Source organism: Gobius niger (genome assembly GCF_951799975.1).
Source record: "Gobius niger genome assembly, chromosome: 12".
In the NCBI taxonomy this organism is placed as follows: Eukaryota; Metazoa; Chordata; class Actinopteri; order Gobiiformes; family Gobiidae; genus Gobius; species Gobius niger.
In genome coordinates, this window is record NC_136863.1 from 7,825,163 (window position 1) to 7,846,733 (window position 21,571).

At 42.7% G+C, this 21,571-nt stretch overlaps 1 protein-coding gene across 1 annotated transcript; it reads right to left on the minus strand.

Moving 5' to 3' along the window:
- Positions 1–2,641: 2,641 nt before the first annotated feature.
- avpr1aa (arginine vasopressin receptor 1Aa) lies at positions 2,642–5,723 on the minus strand. The gene is made up of 2 exons (XM_079567737.1): positions 4,733–5,723; positions 2,642–3,818 (listed from the first exon to the last, which is right to left on the minus strand). The coding sequence occupies exons 1-2, from the start codon at positions 5,664–5,666 to the stop codon at positions 3,535–3,537; spliced, it is 1,218 nt and encodes a 405-aa protein (XP_079423863.1). The 5' UTR covers positions 5,667–5,723; the 3' UTR covers positions 2,642–3,534.
- Between the last annotated feature and the right edge of the window lie 15,848 nt (positions 5,724–21,571).

A 21,571-nucleotide genomic window follows, 5' to 3' on the forward strand; every position in this document is an offset into this window, starting at 1 on the left:
AAAAACACACACACACACACATTTCACAAAGGCTTTTCCAGCTCACGTGGGAATCAGTAAACAACGCAGAGAGGGTTGTTTTGCTTTTTTTGTGCGCTAATGGGAGTAACGTCAAAGGAAACACTATTCATTAAAATGGTCAATGATCAAAAGCTGCGGGTAATTGAATCTACACATGCTCCTCCGGCAGCATTGTGAAAACATGGGGGCCTCGTGACTTGAATTATGAAAAGCAGCAAGCTCTTAAATATGTACTGACGTTTTCTGAGAAGCCTCTTTCGCCGTTTGTGAAATTAGCTGGCAGACTGGAAAGGCCGTCACCACTCTGCCGCTGTGACTCCTTAACTCAATTATATGCATTCTTTTTAATTCATTATTTAGGTTTGATCATGTGCATGGTTTATTCAGGCTTTTACAACCGCTTTACACCTCTTTGCCTGTATTTGTGTGGCACAGATTGAAATAATGCATGTGCCCCACAAACACCTCTAGGTTTGACGATGTTATAAAACGCAGGTTCACAAAACGCCAGCAGAGGGCAGACTTCCTTCTTTCGTTCAGGGCAGCAGTGTAAAAAAAATGCATATGTACTGTTTACAAGATCAGAGTCTGGACTGCAGGGATTTGTCCGTGTGACGTGTATCAGAGCGTGGGCTGGCGTTTTGAATGCCACACACTCTGATACACAGAAGGAAAATATCAAACACTTAAAGATACAGAAAAATCTACATTATTACTGAAACATTCACAAATCAAACACAGCCCCACTTCTGTGTTGACGATACAACATCATAGCATTGTTAAAAGAAGGGAACACTTTATTTTACACTACCCTTGATACATTGTACCTGCCACATTTAGCACAATGCAGTGTTCTATCTATTACACACACAATGGAACAATTATGTATTAGTTGTTTGGAGGTACATAATGTATTAACATATAAGACCCTACCCCTAAGAGTCTTATTACATTATGTACCGCCAAAGTACATATGCAACACATAGGTACATGTTATTACTCATTGTAACAGAGCAGATTACATTGTGCTAAATTAAGGTTTGGCGCAATGTATCAGGGTACTGTAAAATAAAGTGTTGCCGCTCATAAAAGCACATTTGCCTCATAGAAGCTAAAATATTACAACAGTTTTTAGGCATAAGCAATGTAATCGTTTCTCTCTCTTATTATTATCCCTTTTTCTTGTAATGAAAAATCCCTGTAAAAATGTGCTTTTCCTGAAACTATTTGATGAATCAACCTTGTTTGAAGTAGGAAATTGTGTAAACCAGACTCAGTTTAAGCAGAAATTGGAGTTCAACAGTCCACCTCCGATCTAAGGCTGGTTCAGGAAGTGAAAAAAATCCAATTAAAAATCCCCATAGAGCTTTAGGAAAATCCTATTATCAGGAATTTAAATGCACGGCAAAGTCTTATCACTATCGAGGGGAGATGTACAAGAAAGAAAAGATCAAATACTTAAAGATACAGAAAAGTGCTTTTATAACTTTTGGGTTTGCAAAGTTTCGGATGAATCTTATGAGTCTTGATGTTCAGTTGTAAACACATAGCTTTACTCCTGGCGGGACGTTAGAGCTCATTACATGACGACCCTTGACTCCCCCTGCTGACCGCGAAGTGTCATAACAAGCCACCTCTGACGACTTCATCAAGCAAAATGCATTTGAGCTAAATATACATCCAAGCTTTGATTTCAGATCCATATTTCCACGATTGTAAACCGTGACCCAGATGCCCGAGAGCATTTCCAAAGGCCAGTATCGACAGCTCCACAAAGCAAACCCATGATATCTCTGGCACCGCGTCAAAACTGCCATTAGCCAGGTTCGCGCTTCCATTACGAGCTGTGGGGATTGTTTACAAGGACATTTTACATAGAGGCCCTTTAATGTTCGCCGCAATTGTTTTCATCTGGCGCGCACATGAGCTCGAACGCAACCAAACCCCCCACCCACCACCACCACCACCACGGTCCAGGATGTCAGGAATATTTAGGAAGTGTGTTGACGTCGCGAGGGAGGAATGCGCTAGCCACTTCAGGACGGGATAAAGGCCGAGCGGGCGAGGGGAGGGGGGTGGCGGGTGGTGGTGCTCCTCTCACCAAATGTGGTCAATCTCCCTTCATCACAAATCTCTGCTCGCTTGGACGCATATAAAGGCAAGGTGAAATCAAAACCATTCCGATGGCAACCACATGAATCCTCTCAGAATATTTGTCTTGTCAGTAGAGTGAAGCAATTCCTTGAACAAATGATTACAGTAAAAAGACGTGGAAAGGCCGAGGTATTAGAATAACCCAGAGCTATTACTTGTGTTTTTTCTCCATGTAATGTCAAAGTCAAAACCCAAATGTTGAGAAATACAGTACTGTGGAAAAGTCAAGCGGGATGTGGCCATAACAAATATTTACGTAATCGAAAATAATATGTCATATTGTGCAACAAAGGGTAAAAGTCTGATTTGAAGGAAATTGGAGAGAAATGACCTCTGCGAAGGCACTGACCCAGCTCCCAATAGTAATAATATAGCGCCAAAATCTAAAATGAAAATTTTAACAATTGATGTCCTTTCTATTAAATGACAGTTCATTCTAGTGCCAAAAACAGGGAACAAAACGTTTGCACGTTTTAAGTTACCATATGTGTTTTTTTAAGGCTGCATTGGTCAAAAGTGTAAATCCCAGTCAGATGGAGGACCTCAGTGATAGTGTGATATATCTTGGCTTCTTGTAATATGGATATTGCGTAACCTTATACTGACATAACAATAATTTGGCAATATTTTGTGCAGCCCTTGTCAGGACTTCAACTGGATATGGATTGGTGTTGGAGTCCTCTATCACTGAGCCACAAGGCAGGGAGGTTCAGAACTTCCAACCGAGCCACAAACCCCTTTCACTCGACTACTACAACTTCTACTGCTGCTAAAACTACCCATTTCTTCCTTTATTGAGTAAAGTGGAAACACATTTGAGTGCTCCATTATGTAAACATTGATCTAATCCACTCCAAAAAAGATTATTACATGCCTTTGGCCCATAACTTAACATTTTCTTAACCAAGAATACATGTTTACCAAAGCAATCATGGCCACATTGACAGATCCTTCAAACCTTTGCACAGTACTGTTTTTCTATACCCAAAAAGGCAGAGAGAGAGAGAGCGTCTGCTTGTGCTACTTGGGGACGTCTTGTCCATGGTCTGGAAGAGTAATTTTGAGCGCTGCACACCTTCTGGCAGCTATGTAAGTTTTATCTTTGTAAACAGTGTGAAAGGATGTGGTGTTCAGTGGCACTGCAAGGGAAGAAAACAGTCAGTCGGGGGCAAGGGTTATTCCTGGGAAAGCTCTTTCACATAATCAAAAGTACTTAGCAATCCCCGGAGGCTCCAAAATAGCTATACATGTGGTTTGGAATGAGACATATCAACATCGAAAAACAGCTTTAAGACACAGAATTGCTGAAATCTATCATAAGTCCCTTTTCTTATTCGATGAGTACCTTTGTAAACACTTTCAGTCTGCTTGAACAGACACTTTAGGTGAATTGTCCAGCTCTCGCCAGTTTGAGGAGCTGACAGTGGGGCTCCTATTGGTCATTTTGGTCAGCAGCGTGGTCCGTCGAAAGCTGCTGTCCGAGTCCTCTTTCTTGAGGTCCGTGCGGAACCGGTGGCAGCAGGAAAAACAGTGCAAAAAGTCCTGGAGGAGGTGCCCGCTGAAGATCATGTAAATCCACGGGTTGCAGCAGCTGTTGAGGCTGGCCAGCAGAGCGGACAGAGTGACTGCCGGGTTCTCGGAATCTGATTGAGACGCAAAGAAAACAGGAAAACAGTCGTTAGACAACCATGTTTCTACACTATTCATCGTTTTTGCGCTATACCACACCTCACAAAATGTTTAGCTTTACACTGACCGAACAATACTGAGTATGTGTGAGTCTAAACTGGGTCAGGACATGGGACAATTATTATCATGGTCAGCTACATGATCAGCTCTTGAATCAACACAACGGTAATTTTCATTCTTAACTTTTGTTATGTTAACAACGGCATTTGGTTATGGGTCGCCATGTAATGTTAAATTACACCAAAGAGAGCTGAGTATTTCCAGAATAAGTATATGCTTTCAAAATGTTACAAGTACCCACTGTAAAGGTGAAGTACATCAGGCCTAAATCTGTGCATTTTAAGGCACACGCAGGTCCCTTTGACTACAATAAACCCTGCACCACAAGATGAGCCCCAGGGACCAAAGGCCCTGCAGCACTGTTCCAAACATGTACTGTATCAATAAAAAGTGGCAGGCTACAGAATAGGTTAAATAAAGTACTATGTGATTATATATGTGAGGTCATCCTGTGTGTGGGGCATGTCAGCTCAGCAGGAGACACTGACATTCCCATAAAGAAAAGCAACAGGAGCCGCTGTAACTTCATCTTCCAGCCAGGCTCCTTTTTGACATAAGAAAACATAATAAACCTGCCCCCACATTACGTTGATTAAAAAGTTTCAGGCAAATGTCAAACTATGTCCCTTTTCATCTACTTTGTTTTGGTAATGTGTATGCACTGCAATTACGCACGCCGCTCCTGTGCTTTGTTCGAAACACTCATGCGTAAAGATGTGCGCACTTGGATCGTTACGCATGGCGCTTTCCCTTATTGTGCAATTGAAAAGCTAATGATTATGTTCAGAAGAATCATGAATAAACTCACCATCCCATTGGAAATTCTTGTCCCACACGGACCACATCTGCACGGTGAAAAAAGGCGCCCAGCAGATGATATAAGCCAGTACAATCACAAATGTCATCTTCACGGTGCGCAGCTTGGCTCTGGAGATAGTCGTGACGCTACTCACGGAGTTTTTCCCAATGAGCCCCTTCTTGGCGGCGGCTCCAGATGAGCCTTTGCGCTTCTTGTACTTGATGTTGTTCCAGATGCTGTGGCAGATGAAGCCGTAGCAGATCATGAGGATGGCCACTGGCACGAGGAAAATGCCCACGGTGATCCACGTGATGTAAGCCTTGGCTCCCCATGGCTGAATGAAGTGCGCCCAGCAGTCGTTCACCTGCGTGCCGTTCTGGATCTCACTCAAAGAGAAAATAAAGTACTGTGGCGTGCTGAGCACAAAACTGCACACCCACGTGGACACAATCATGATGTATGCGCGCTGAGTGGGCTGCTGCAGCGTCTTGAGTGGGTGGCAGATGGCGATGTACCGGTCCAGAGTCATCATGACCATCATATAAGTGGAGGCGAACATGCCCATGACCTGCAGGTGCTTCACGATGCGGCACAGCGCGTCCGGACCAGAGAAGCGGTATGTGACCTCCCAGCACAGCTGCGGCAGCACCTGGAAGACGGCCACCACGAGATCCGCGAGGCTCAGGTGGCGGATGAACAGGTGCATGCGCGACATCTTCTTCTTGGTGTGGCGCATGGCAAAGAGCACGCTCAGATTCCCAGCCACTGCCACCACAAACGTGACGCTCAAGACAAGGATCTCAATCTTGGCCACCTCCTCATTACGCGCGAACGGGTCCGAGCCGTTGGTGCTCGCGCTGCTGTTGTCCATGATCAGGTCTGGAGTGAGCGCGTGAGAGGTGTTCCCCGCTGCCAGCAGCAGCGCGCGCTCCGCTGCGTGCATGGCACAGCCTGTGCGCGCGGGATTGTGAGTGGTCAAGACTTGGAGCTCGTGCAGACAGTGTCGTTATGCTCCGCGCGACCACAGTCAGAGCCTTTTAAAGCAGAGTCAGATTTCACGCGCCCCTGCGTAAAACAACGCACTGCAAAAACCCACCCACCGCAAGAGACAGAGGAGAGCAAACTCTTAGACCTTTAAGTCATCTCAATTATTAAGATAGCCTGTACTTTCAGGCCATAGACTTTTTCTGATTTTTTTTTCCTAAACTGAATTAAATTAATGCTCCTCTGCGCTCAGCCACACCAGTCAAGGCAAACATGACTCCAGTCTCATGATCAACTGAACCAAATCACGGTGCGCGGCCCCAATAAAATGTACTTTCAACAGACAACATGCGCTTATATATAGTGCTCTTTTAGGAATAAACACGCCTCTATTTGCTTTAAATAATAATGACATCAAGCGTGAGGAGGTATTTTTTGCAGTGCTTAGTCCTGCCCCGTGGATCCAGCACTATCCCTGACCTGTGTCCAGACTGATAGTTTCTGTATCTTATGCTTCAACCACATCGCACTCTCGTATTGTAATGTTGAAGTTTGTAAGTAAACTTAAGTGACCAAATCTAATTTATAGTTGGATTGATTGATTGATTTTTTTCGTTTTACAATTTAACAAGTTGACATAAAACACATAACCGATGATGTTATGTGTTTTATTTCAAGTATGGGCTGCGCTGTTTTGTTTTTGCCGCCTATATGGGTCTCAAAACGCGCACAACCCCAATTCCTCAAACCTGGCAGAAGTCAACATGTTTGCGAGCTCAGTTTAAATCTGTACAATGTTTTGCTTCATATTCCCCCTTTCCACTTTACTTATACAACGATCTCGCATCACCTGCGCGCGCCGAACTGTGTTTATCCATATTTGATGATTGCCTCGTTACAGATCTCTTCTCCGTCCTGCCTGTTCCTCCGTGAGCCATAACAAAACGCGCCGTTGCTTATTGACTTTCCATTGCGCACCACGCGAGCGCGGCGCCCGGCCGGGACACACTGAGCTCCGTCCGCGATCCATGTGTCGATAAACGGAGAGCGCGATCCTTATCTTTATTGTGCCGCTCTCAATTTGCGCGTCTGCTCCCTTTCATTTCCGACATGTGCTCTGCGTGGAGACTGGAGCGCTGCGCCGGAGCTGATCCCGGTCCCGTCCACGACCGGCGCTTCAACCTTAACATTTCCTGTTGCCTTCTTGAACTGGTTTTGTAATTACTCCCGTGTATAAGCCTGTGCGTCAATCTCTACATCGGACCTCCACTAAAGGGAAGTCAGCAGTGATGTAGCCTAAATATTGTCAAATCAACTAACAGCTCACCACCTCCTAAAACACTTGACCTTCCAAATACCACCTCGTAAAATATTTGGCATTTGTAGGACTATTGGGCGTAGATCAAGATCCAGTCAGGACTTAATGGGGTCTAAAGGGTTGAAGGTGAGACACTACAGGTGAATAAGGAAACGTTTTAATTTAGAGACTTCAAAGAGGTGAGAAACTTTTTGAGAGGAAAAAAAATGTGTTGCAAGTCATTTTATGTTTTCATATAAATTTGAGCCTTTTATGCCTAAAACGGCCTCAAATTTCAAATCTGAATAATGGATCGAGCCTGGTTTAAGTGTATGGTTGTATTTTATTGACATATTAGTTACAAATACTTTTTCAGAGGGGATTTTGGTGAAGCAAAAAGGATAAGGATTAGAAATGAAAAAATCCCTCTAAAAAAAACCTTCAAAATATGGTGGAAAATGTAAAGTCTGTGGGTGCTGCGTACCTGGAGATATTGCCACCAAATTGGAAGAAAAATGCATTTGGAGAAAATGTTCTTGAAATTATATAAATATACATCTATGGAGAAACATTTAATCAGTGCAACAATTAAATGTTATCGTGAGGATTTTGTTTGTTTCCAGGTGACAGTTTAATAGGAAAAATTGGCCCAAAACCTGAAAAAAGAGACGAGTTGCTGCGTACCTGTCTGGTCTTTGTACTTGCGCTAAGTCATGCACAACAACCAAAGGTGTTGTTAGCATTTGGCCTCTCCCAGTATATTCCTATAGCTCCAAACGGGGGTGAAGTTGGAAGCGACCAAGCTCCTCCACGGGCACGTATAAGACCAGACAGGTACGTATCAACTCGTCTAAGCTCAGGTATAAGAGCATGTCTCAGTATGGAAAAACGGTGGCCTGTTCCTTTAAAATAGACCTAAGTAGGTGTACAACCAAGTCTAAATGAGAAAAACACCCAAATTAAAGGGAGAAAGAAAGAAAGAAAGAAAGAAAGACAGAAAGAAAGAAAGAAAGAAAGAAAGAAAGAAAGAAAGAAAGAAAGAAAGAAAGAAAGAAAGAAAGAAAGAAAGAAAGAAAGAAAGAAAGAAAGAAAGAAAGAAAGAAAGGTAACATGTTATGTAACCGAGGTGCAGATGTTCAAAGTTCAAAAAAGTTCAAAAAAACATTTCGGTGGAGCCTTCCTCAGATCATTTTTTCTTTTCACTGAACAGTGCACTCACTGTGAACTTCTCATATTTATATAAAAAAAAAAGCAACAGCATTTTCCGTGATTTTATATGGTGAACTAAACCAAAATGTTTGATTTTTCACAACCAACATTTTCCGTATCAGTACGTGGTAATTGACAATAAAGCCATATTATTGTCAATAACCACGTACATGCAGGAGATGGAAAACGTGCTGGTGCACCTGTTGGATCCTTTGTCAAATCATGAGGCATGTCAGAAGCACTGACAAAAGGGGAAGACTCATTCTCTTATCGCCTGTGCAGAGCTGAGAATAAGCATCTGAAACCAATGCACACTAAGCGCTCCAATGCATAGCTCAGACGTTTTGTAAAGCTCACTGTCCAGATGTCCATTTCATGCCATGTAATAAGATCTTTGTCCATCTACTGGATTATTTTTTCCTTCAAGATCTGGCATTGATGATGGAAGAATTGACAATGGTCCCCCTCTATCCATCCAGTTTTTGATAATGCATTGGATTGGTCTCAACTCAAGTTTGTAATAGTTTCTCCAATGTAATCTCCATGAAATTTTCAAATGTTTTTCTTTTCTGCTTGATACCAATGATTTGACCCTTTTCAAGCAGACGTAACATTTCCACAACCATAGGACTTTGCCCCCAACTTTTCCTCTTGCCTTCTTGCTTTAGCCGGACAACATGCTTTCTCTGTGCTTATCTCTGCATCGGACCTCCACAATGGGGAAGTAAATGGCTACCATGGGCTTGACCCGACCCAGCCTCTTCCCATGGGTGCTCTTTTATGAATTATGTCCCCCTCCCCACCCTTAATGTCCCGTTCGCTACTGTCCCGCGGGGGTCAAGGATGGCTTTAAGAAGAGGATGTGTTCTTTTTCCAGAGACAATATTTTTAACCTCATCTCCTGTTTTTTTTTTTTGAAGATGTTCCCTCAACGAAACACTATTATTGTTAGCGTTACCGCCCTGGGCACCTATTGTTGTAATGGGAGTTTCCAGCAGCTTCAGAGCGGCTTGTAAACCAGCCGTGGGGGGAATAGCGACCGGCATCGTATCCGGGACGTTGTGGTTTTACTCACTTAAAGTTAATAGATGAGGGAAGTCCTGATACTTTAAAGTGATTAAATACATTGTACAAGACCAGACTAGATCAGAGACAGGCAGTTCATGCAGTGAATTGTGTTTTTGTGCGTCATAACATAAATACTTTAGAAGAAAGGAATAGTTCACAGTTTTTCCATACTGAGATGTTCTGACCTGAGCTTAGACGAGTTGATACGTACCTGTCTGGTGCCCGTGGAAGAGCTTGGTCGCTTCCAACGTCAACCCGTTTGGAGCTATAGGAATACAGTGGGAGAGGCCAATGCTAAAAACATCTTTGGTCTTTTTGTGTGACTGAGGGCATGCACAATGACCAGACAGGTACACACCAACTCGTATAAGATCAGGCAAGAACATATCTCAGAATGGAAAAAGGTTAAGGTTCTAACCATTTGTTTGGGGATCAAAGGGACACTAGTTTTATAGACTGCCCGCCCCCCCCAAAAAGAATAAAAAAGTCACACGCTCTAAAACGTTTTTGGACCCTCTTTAGCTTTGATTACAATGCACATTTGCTGTAGTATTGTTTCAAGATGTTTCTTCAATGTCAGTTTTTCACCAAGGTCTTATATTGAAGTCCTCCAAATCCATACGACACAAGTGGTCGTTTGTTTTATCCCTCAATTATGACCATATAAGATGTTTGCTAAAACAGCGCCGCCAAGCTCCCATTGAGGGTATGTACATTATATTCAACCCAATTCAGAAACTACTTTATTGTACGTAGTGTGACTGACCAACTGCGATGACGATTCCAAAACTCAAACTCAAACCCAAAATTTGCCCCACATGCAACATGGAGGACTAAAAGCAGTCCCAGATCTTCAGCCCTGCCACACCTGTGGAGGAACTGAAAAGACTAGCTGTGCCAAAGGCTCTCCAAGCGCGCTCTGCGCGATTACGCAGCAGCGGGCACAATTCACCACTCTCATGTTATATTATATGTGTAGGCTAGGCTATCGCCATTTTACTCACAACAACAGCGACACCAAAGCATTACTTACCATTGATGTATTCGTGAGTCCTTCTACTCCGCCTGCTCCTTAGCTCTCCTGTCCGCTTCCATCACTGTCCTCAATCATCCTAGTGTTGTCTGACTCCGTGTCACCTGTACGTCCGGTCGTCCGGTGACCACTGCGAGCCTCGGAACCCAGCACCGGGTTCCAGTGCATCTGGTAGGGGGAAACATCTCTCGTCATCCCCGCTGCTGTTCTCCACAAAGTCCTGCATCTCTTTCAGAGTTCCTCTGGAGAACGTGGTGCCAAATGTTTGTGATGAAACTGATGTGGTTAATTTCTTCGCAGTTTCGTCATTTAAGGGTAAAAAATATATAAAACATTACAGCTGTGTTTAGCTTGCGGGTTTTTGAACGAGATTTGACGGAAACTCGCTCCATCCAATGAAAACACGTGAATCAGACAGAGGGCGTTGGGCCAGTTGAGCCTGCGCCCCTGATTGGCTAAAGGGTCTGCTACATCACACTGCGTGTCATAGTCAGTAGTATTAATCACAGTCATCAGAAGAAATACTTTACAGCAGTTTATTTCAGATTATTTATAATATAATGATGACATTTTTTAAAGAGAGACCACTGGATATGACAAGTATTATGACGTCGTTGACCCTTCATTTTTTACCCTTAAATGACGAAACTGCGAAAAAATTAACCACATCAGTTTCATCACGAACATTTGGCACCACGTTCTCCAGAGGAACTCTGAAAGAGATGCAGGACTGTGTGGAGAACAGCAGCGGGGATGACGAGAGAAGTTTCCCCGCATCAGACGCCCTGGAAGCCGGCGCGGGATCCGAGGCTCGCAGTGGTCACCGGACAGGAGAGCTTGTCCTGTCCGCTTGGTAATGACGCGTATGGAGGAGAAGAAGGACCCACGAAGGCATGAAGGGTGAGTTGTGCTTTGGTGTCGCTGTTGTTGTGAGTAAAATTTTGACAACCTGGCCTACCCATATAATATAACATGAGAGTGGTGAATTGTGATCGTAGCTGTGGTTGGGTGGTGTGATGCGTAATGGAACAGAGTGTGCGCTTGGAGAGCCTTTCACAGCTGGTGTGTCAGGGCTGAAGATCTGGAACTGCTTTTGTCCTCATATATTGCATGTGGGGCTAATTTTGCAAGTTTGTGATTGATTTCTTTGACTTTTGGATCGCAGTTAGTCAGATACAGTACACTACGTACAATAAAGTAGTTTCTGAATTGGGTTAAATATAATGTACATACCCTCAATGGGTGCATGGGGGCGCTGTTTTAGTAGACGTCTTATATGGTCGTAATTCAGGGATAAAACAAAACGTCCACTTGAGTCGTTTTCTCTATATTGACGATGGAAGAATGTGACCCTGGCATTGTCATCTTGGAATATGCCAGTGCCATCAGGAAAGAAGAAGTCAGGAAGTCGGCTGAACTCATTCTTAAGGGAACGTAGTGTTGCTAAACTTTGACTTGACCAACTACAGCAACTCCAGATCCTTATAGTTTATAATCACTGTAAAGAAATCAAATTAAAATGTTGTCGATGTTATGGCCATACCATCCCTGAGGCACCGTATGCTGTGACTTGCTTATCAGTATGACGTACAATCAAAGTTACTTATCCTTCTTCACGTGAAAGCCTCGCCAGACTTGAATGGTCAGACAGACGGGCACAATGTCTCACTACTGATGGTAATAAACTTCTTCATCTACATCTACAGGCCAAATAAATCTCCTTAAACTACTTCCTCCTCAACATTTATTAAGATCAATACCTTGTTTTACCCCATAGAAACCCCCTTTTCTACCTGACACAGGGAGAACATAAAACGTAGGGGAAGGGAATTAGATTTTTCTTGCTCTTTTACTGGACAGAAATCACCCAAAGCGTTTCACCAGAGACAATTATTCATTCACTCCACACTCGGTGGCTCGCTAAGTATGTAGCCGGTGTGGCCGCAGGGGGTAGACTAATGGAAGCACCACAAACCACTCACTCACTCACACCACTCACCAGCACTGGTTTTAAATTAACAATACCTGAACAGCAGTGCCACCATTGTTATGAAAGAAAAAGGAGAAAACACAAACACAGGCTGGTTGGACATGAAAAAGGGTCTCCCTCGGGTGTCACTGCCCCGAATGTGCACTTTTTCCAGGTGTCCGTTTATTAATGCACCTCTGCCCATTATGAAACCACAAGGAGGAAGAAGGGGAAGGGAAATGATGATAATAATAATGAACTCACTCCGACTAGAGCCACAAACGGTACAATAAGTTAATTACTGGTACAATCAATGACAAGTAATTCGAAATTATGAACATGTAATATATATGAGTAAACAATATATATAATCTGGTTTAGGGAAATGTATTTGCTTATAGGACAGAAGAGAGACTGTGCGTGTCAAAAGCAGTCAAAAAAGGTATGGAGGGACTCCGGAGTAGCAAAAATTTAAAATCCTTTATTAGTGCATGGAGAAGTAGGTCAACGTGTTTCGACAGCTATGTCTTCATCAGGGCGATCTTTGTGAATGAAATTGCTTACAGGTGTGTTAAAATACCCGAGAGGGCTCACGTGAGGTGTCACGTGACCCAGTGTGACAAAACAATACAACATGAGATCATTGAAACATGGAACAAGCCAAAGAGCTTATTGTTACATATGTTAACAGGACATATTAAAAAACATTCACATGCGGGAGAACACATGTGAAAAATTCAAAAATGACGGAGCTTAGTAAGACCACTCATATAGATACTGACATAAGCACTGGTGAGAGGACGACAGGGAGAATGTCAATGTTTACATAGGACACCATAGTGGATCAGGAGATGGAGACAACGAGAACGAAACCGGAAAACCACACTTCCGAAACCAGAAGTTTTTGCTGTGGAGAAAAATGTCATAGGAAGGGGGAGAAATCTATCTCCTCATTGAGGCCCGGGGGGCTGGTGGCTCGCAGAGCCTCGATCCAAAAATTTTCTCTCTGTAGGAGCCTTTTGAGTCTATCACCCCCCCTCCGGTCATTGGGGACCTCCTCCAGGACCATTACTTTGAGATTGTTGAGACTTGAATGGCCACTATTTTTGAAGTGTTTTGCCATCGGATAGTCCAAATTGTGTGTTCTGATGGCATATTTGTGTTCGGCGAATCTCTCTTTTAGTTTGCGTTTGGTTCGTCCAACATAGAAGCTTCCACATATACAGTCGAGTCTGTAGACAACATAAGTGGAGTTGCAGTTGGCGAATGAGCGACAGTGGTATGTTTTAGAGAGGTCAGAGTTAGTGAAGGTGGTAGTTCTGTTGATGTGTGAACAATGAGTACATGAGCCGCACCTGAAGGTACCTATGGGCTTTTTTAGAAAGGTTGTGGGCTTGTTTGCAGGTGTGTAGTTCCGTACTAGTTTGTCCCTTAAAGTTGGAGGCCGTTAATAAGTGCTTATAATTTGAACACAAGGCTCGCAACATCCTAGGGTGTCCCAACCCGTATACTTAGAGAGACACGGATTTAGCAAATAGAATAAAATGTTCCTTTTTTTTTTTTAAACTGTGGTTATTTATACCTTTCTTGCTGTGAGTTAAAGTAGAGTACGAAGACGGAGCATTCCTCTTTTTATGAAGATTGTATCTTCGTAAGCACTGATATTTTATGAAGACTTTAAAGCTGATTTAGGTCAGAACATTAGAATCCTGTCTCCTGTAGTTATGTACACAAATAGCTTTAGGCATTTCATAAATTTGATAAATAGTTTGATACCAGGGTGCATCACAAGTGTCCTGCCCAAAGGCACAGAAACAGTGCACACCGGGTCAGAGCGGGATTTCAAACAGGGGGGACTTGACGACCTGGACAAATACGTCAGGGGAAGACTTGTTTATTGAATAGATAAACTGTCTTAGACCTCAGAGAGGAGAGACGTCAACAAAGTGGTTCAACCGGAGTGTGATAGACTTGTTTGTGAAATTAACTCCTCTGGGGCTCAGACACTGTTGACGGTGAAGAGGATGAACTTTGTGGACTGAAAAGGAACATGTGCAAATGGAACAAAACATTAAACTCAACATGTGCTTTCGATGAGATTATAACATTAAAAAAAGGTTACGATATCAAAAGTCAAACCCTTTAGTTTTACTGTATTGTCCATGTGACTCATTCTTTAATGCCTCTGGTGAAACCTGTCAGGTGCAGTGGGCGACCTCAGTGCACTGGTCAGCTACCTGGCTGTTTTGACCATTTATGTTTAAGTATCCCCAACATCACCAAGTTCTGTTTGTCTCTAGTTGTTCACCTTTCACAACAGAACAAAACTGAATTTGTCACCTTCATCCACAAATGTATTTTATTGTATACTGCTAACATCACGACAAACGGCCTGTGTTTGGCTGACAGGGAACGTTCAGAAAAGTCTGATTTTGTGTCAGATATTATATATTTTCAAAACATATTTGATTTTTTTCTCTCTTTCAAATCCTCAAAACAGCCTAAAAATAACTCGGCTAAACCAGGTTTTCTCCGTGTTTCCCCGAGTTAAAAAAACATGGTCAGGTTGGTCCACAGTGGCTCAGGACTGACCCGACACCTGAATGTAATTTTGTTGTACAAATGTACAATGACAAATAAAGCACTAAACTTAACTTGCCCTGCCCTAGCCGAGACTGTTTGCTGATTGGTCAGAGCCAACCGTGTGCTGGTGGGATTTATGGCAATTGGTTGGAGCCAAGATCCATTAATTTAAAAAAGACTTAAAAACACCAGCCAGATTGTATTTTCCGAGATCTAATCCCTATGAGGCTTTTTGATTCAAACTGGACAAACTTACAGTGGGACTGATAACATAAAACTACAATAATTAATGAAAAGACATGCTTTCCCAAAGGATGTTTGTTGTGTTATTATGTTTCATGAGTTTGTACCTGGTCAATCTGTGAAATACTTATTATAATCAAATACCTGTAAAAAGCATCGTGCCCCTCTTTAAAGGGGCTAGATGCAAGTTCGTCATTTTATACTCACTACTGCCACTTCAGGTCATATGTGTAGCTGCAGATTCTATATTAAGCTCGTGCATGACAGCACTTCAGACCGATTTAACTACTTTTTGAGTGACAGTGCAGGATTTTAGAGGCAGTTGTGGTGAACAGGTCTGGGCTCATTCTACACATTAGGACGTGGCTGGAACATGTAGGGGGATGAAAATACATCATTTTAACATTGTTAAACTCTGCATAGTCCCTTTAAAGAGCTGGCCAAAAGTGTCAGTACGTCCATGAACGTCACTGTGCATGCTTTAACATTAAGATTAAGGCTTCTGTAAGGAAGTAATGTGCCATGCACCATCAAGAACGGGAACAAAAATGCCATCTACATGGGGTTTGCTTGAACGTGATGATTACCTTTGCCATGTTCTGAGCCAGTGCCTTTGCCATTAGCAGGTTGTATATGAAGGACATCAGCGTCTGGCCTAATCTCTCCATTAGAGCCCGGTCTGAACGCCAGAGCCCACACATGCCTTTGTCTGCCCCTGGTTCCTTTCCATCACACTTACAACGTTCAACTATGTGTTCAGTGCAGCCCCCTTCTCTGTGACATAACACGCTTTCCCCTCTCAGGACTCTGTCATTATTAACAAGGAACACCACAAATGGATAGAGTCAGATCTCGGGAGAAGCCACATCCATATACGCGGCTGTACGTGTAATGATACGGTGGTGCTGTGGCTGAAGCTGAGGTGGAAATTAACGAGAAACTTTAAACTCAAACAATAAACACATTCGGGAGAAACGGCTACTGCAAAATTAGGGTGTTTTTTTGTACTTTTTGACAGAACTGAATGTCCAGAATTCGTGATAGAGGTGCTTGTAGATTTTGGGTTGGGAATTGTGGCTCCTGATCATTATATTCAAAAGAAAAGGTAAAACAGGCACTTTTCTGGCCTGTGGACTTCGCTTCAGATTCCAAACTATAATCCATTAAACATCATTGTAATCTGCAGTGATTCCCATGTGTATCCATGACAACCTCCTCCCCCCTTTCACCTCGATGGATGCCATACATTTTATTTCACCTAGTGATGCCTGTAATCTACAGCAAAAGTTTCAAATTGATATCTATATCAATGTAGGATTTATTCCCCAATTCATCTGCAGTGCCTCACCTTAAAGTGAGAGACATATTTCAGAAGTGAACAGTCAGGCTCCCTCCCCTTCCCCGGTGATTGTGAATCCCAGAATCTGATTTGTTGCTGAAATCATGTCTGTGTCTCCTACAGGTACTCCGGTTTCCCCACTAAAAACATGTACAATAGGTCAATCCTCCAGCCGAATGATTCTGACCATTAGCCTGGCTGGAGATTGCCTGGCCTGCCAAACTACATACAAAGACATGTAGCCTAGTCTGGGAGTGTGCGTGATCTCAGCGATTTTCCCGGTGGGGTGATTGACAGACAGGATCAACCAATTAGGAAACGATTGCAAGCAGCCGCCCGGACGGTTCTTCTTTTCAATGGAAGGGAGGAGCGTCTGGCTGGCCAGGCACATCTGGAGATGCTCCTACTGGTTGCCCCAGCGGCATTGAACAATGGGTTAAAGGGATATTTCAGGATTTTTGACGCAGGGCCTCATTTCCTAGTTATCCAGAGTGTTGTTGATTTCTGGAGATTTTGATTTTTGACATTTTTTTTATTCATGCAGTCCTTCTATTTGAAGAGTTTAGTGGTGCTAGGCTAGCGCATGTCTATGGTAACTAGTAGCCTGTATTAAAAACAAGCACAGTGCACCTGAGGCAAATCACTTCTAACACCAGACTACCGATATAAATATCTGTGTCGACTTTGCATTTAAAATAACCTATATTTGAGCAGCATCAGCTTCATGGTTGGAAGCTACGCAGCGGCGGAGTGATCTGCTGGGTTACCGGATCTAGTTTGTTTACCTGTGGCCGGCATTACTACACGTGGAATTTACAAAGGAGCTATAAATCAGATATGGCAACGTTTGGAGAACTACCCAATGATTTTGAAGAGATTTTTGAATGCAGGCTACTAGTTACCATAGACATGCACTAGCCTAGCACTAGCTTAGCACCACTAAACTCTTCGAATATATGGACTGCATGAATTAAAAAAAAAAGAAAAAATCTCCAAAAATCAGCAACACTGGATAACGAGGCACTGATGTATATCTGAAAAATCCTGAAATATCCCTTTAAATGCAGTGAACAAATTTCTGTACGGGGATCAATAAAGTATACCTTAAACGTATCCTTATTCTATACAATTTGCAAAACATGTCTCACACACTATAACTTTAAGAAGCAAGCTGATCTAAAATCTTTAAAAACATTCCACGCTTGGTGTTAATTATCGTGCAGCAGATAGCAAAACAGCCTTGAAGTTTTTGCTCCCTAAACACCAAAGAGCAAATTATTTGTCAAAACCGTTGGAGGTTATTCAGCTTCTTCGGCCTCTGTTGTGTATGTTTAAGAACAACGGCTGAAACTCTTGATGATAGGATAAAGCAACGCTGCTTTTAAAAGAATGTAAATATACATCATCTAAAAATCAGCAAATCATACCTCAGACGTACAGAAAGGCCACGTCCTGTTGTATATAGGGAGTATGGTTAATTACATGTTTACCCTGAAGAGAGGGGCTGACAGTGAGCAGCAGCCCCCGGCCTCAGCACGGTTATATAAAGCTAATATAGGTCTGTGTGTTCTGCCCTCGCTCTAAACTCACCTCTCACCTTTATAATGGAGCAAATTAGACACTTATGTAACGCGGGTTTGAAATTAAAGTTGCTCAGCCTCCTGTGGTCCTGATGGCCTTAGATAGTGCGCAGTATGGGAAGAAAAGAGGCAAGAAAAGGCCAAGTTGTTTCAGATAAATGACGGTTTAGGAACAATGTGATACTTAGATGTCAAGTTCACTGTGTAGCCAGACTCATCCAAGTAATTAGTCAAGTACAAGTTTTATAAAGTAGTACTGAAAATGAAAAGGTATGAGTTGTGTTGAGCAAAACGAATGTGGAAAACGGTCATCTTTCTAAAGCAGTAAAGACAAAGGTAATGGAAGTAATTTTCAAGATAAAGTACAATAACTACTTTTTTATTTCATATTTTTTGAAAGCAACATAAAGCTTTGGTCACTTGCATATGTGGTCACGATTTTCTCCATTTTGGCATTTAAAAGAGTCAAAACAGTTACAAGAAAGTCGATGAAAATTGTGGTGAAAAAGCAACAAAAGAGAAACAAAAAAGTGATACAAAAGTGACAAAAAAGCATTAAAAAATATGACGACAGAGCAACAAAAAAATAGTCAAAACTCAATCAAAATAGGTGTAAAAAAAAAGTGACAAAAAAACCAAAACAATAAAAATTACGGCTACACGGCCATAGCACAAAGAAAAAAATCCATAAAGCCCAACTGGAGAAAATGCGCTCAGTTAAGGCAGGGGTTAAGAGATTAAGGGCCAGATCTTGTGGCGGCGCACGGGGCGGCGCAGGCTCTTGGCGAAATATTTTCCGAGTGGCGGCGCTATATGTGCCATTCGCCTCCGCCACCTGTGAGGGGGCGTCACAAGAGGAGGTGACTGCACTGATGGAAACACGGCTGACATTCACTTCCTCGTTTACATTGCGCTGTCTTGCGTTCTTTCTTAAGCCTTAGGCTCTCACAGGTCAAACTAAAAACTTTATTTACCCCATCGTGAGCTAAACGATGTTCATGTCTCGAGAGAAAAAGAGCTACAGCGTCCGCTGTGGCGCGGATCGGCCCGCGCTTGGCGTGAACGCGAAGCAAAACAAAAGCACATGTTCACCCCACACAACCACTCAACCACATAACCACTCTCCTGGACACGGAGTCGATCTGGTTGGAGGAAAATGTGTTTGTCTCCACCCACTTAAATATGCTAAGTCTGGAGTGGCAAGATCACAAAGTGCTCCTACTGAGCGCAAAATGTCACGCTATCGTCTCCGTCTTGATGCACAAGATCGGGCCCTAAAGGTCTTATATCATGCAAAATTTGTGAGCCTTTAGCCAGGTTGTTTTGCTATTTCCTTATCAAAAACACCCCCAGAGTGTTTTTTGGCTTCATTCACGCAGTTCTGAGCATTTCTCCTGAATCCTGCTCTCACAGCAGCTGCTCCGCCCTCTCCTGGAAAAAAAATGGTTTGTGATACTCTGACGTCTGTAATGTAATGCCTTAAGGCCTGATTTTAATTTTATCTTTTCATTATTTCTGTTGTAAGATGTCATGTTTGCACCGAAAGCTGTGAAGAAGGAGCTCTTTCTAACCTACTCTGGACACACCTGTTCTTTTTTCTTACCTAACCCTAATGTCATGGCGAAAATGCACGTTTGGGTATGGGAGGACAGGACTTTATTCAACCTTCCTAAAGAAGAGGACATTTCTTTCTGGGATTCGGCGACTAAATAGTGATTTTCTGTGACTGTCTCTTGATGGATGCTTGGTGAACCTTTGCCAGAATCAAAGTGAATTAACTTTTATAACCAGTGATGATGGAGCAGCCAGAGCGGTGGTGGCCATTTACAAAGCTGTGTTGCAAGTGTCAACTCCTTATAACTGCATTGTGAAGTAACTTCCTCTTCTGCATCAACTAGGAGAGAGGGGGCGGACTTTACTGAATCCAAGCGTCTTGTAAAATACCTCCAGAAAACACTTATATTTATCACAAAAAAAGGAGTTTACTTTGGAATGGCTAAAGTAGCATGATACAGATCCTTTAAAGTCTGTGTTTCGACTCGCAAATAACACAAAGCAACAATTCTAAACCCTGCTTGTGTATGTGCCAGTGCAAACTTGGACAAAAGCCCGAAGGAAGCAACAGAGCGTGAACATATATATTAGTGATATACTGTGGCACCTCATGAATGTGCCCTCTATACCTTTTCAACCATTATTCAGACATTTCAGACATTTTTAGAAGTGACCTCGAGTTCCAGATAAGAACAAAGAGGAAACTGAACCTTTCACATCATTGAGATATGGTGAGGACCTATTGACATGAGCGATGGCATTTCCGCGCAGCAGTAGATCACCAGGTTAAGGAGAGATTTATAATGTCTGCAATCTTTTCTGACAGTGTTAGTGACTTGATATCATCATTGGACAAATATCAGTAACAGGAGCGAGTACTTGATGTGAAACTGATCAGAAACCATAATTCATGTGTATCTTTAAGAAGACTCTTGATCCGGATTGGCCTCTCAGAAAGCATGGAGGTCGCAAGAGGCACGTTTTCGCAGAGTACTGATAATCCCATACAAGGATGATGGGGACACTTGACCGGGTTTAGATCAGCGCACTGCAAGTCAAGTGTTTTTTCCACAGATGCATGCAGTTGTATACACAGACGGTCGTCATTGTGGAAGAGATATGCACTAGACATGTATTATGTTCATGGGTTTCAAGCATAAGGGTTTTTAATGCTATGGATGCCATTGTGAGAACCACAATGTTTAGAATGGTTTTCTGTTTGGACATGGTTTACAGTCAGTTTCTATTATATTGAGGCTGTACAGTTAGTGTTTATTTAACTAGTAGTAGCCGTCTTTTCTAATAACCGCTACTGAACAGCTCGAGCGTCTGCAACCAAACCAAGTGAAGCAGCCCTGTCACTCTCCTGCGATGCCCTTTTCATTAGCCCCATCTGGAGAGGGGCCCCATGCAGCGACTCGCGAACATACGAGCATCTAAACCCTGATTTAAAACATACAGTAAATGTCAGAACATGCCCAAAGACAAATGGTATGCCATGTTTACAGCTAACAACAATACAAAGCTTAAACAGTTGAGACCATCTTTGGATCTCAAGCAGAAACTTCTCCATAATGGACGAAGACAAAAGGCCCGATTGCAATTAAAGCGGTATTTAAAAACTCAAATATGACCCCTGGGTTACTCATTTGGTCACAAATACACATATTGAAATATCGCCACCGAAAGGAACATTAATTTGTGTTCTGCGCATGTTCTATCCGCAAGGAATCTTGATCTTTTGAGTACAGGAAGTACTGGTATGCACCTTCTCGTGCGCAGCCTTCCGGTTCTCTCCTTCTATTAAAGCAGTACTAAGTTACTCATGCCCCTAGAGGCCACAAGCGCCACTGCAGGTGTCGTAGCATGTTGCGTTTTTTAGCTCATTAATTGTTCGTGAGAGTAAATACTACGCTGACAGAAAAGATAGAGAGAGAGAGGGACATTGTACATCCAACTACATAATGGAGAACATTTTTTTCACTCAAA

Excerpts from the sequence above, each read along its gene's own strand:
- avpr1aa (XM_079567737.1), bottom strand. The coding sequence starts at position 5,666 with ATGCACGCAGCGGAGCGCGCGCTGCTGCTGGCAGCGGGGAACACCTCT. Across the intron at positions 3,819-4,732 it reads CAAGAATTTCCAATGGGATG|ATTCCGAGAACCCGGCAGTC; the intron begins GTGAGTTTATTC and ends CGTCTCAATCAG.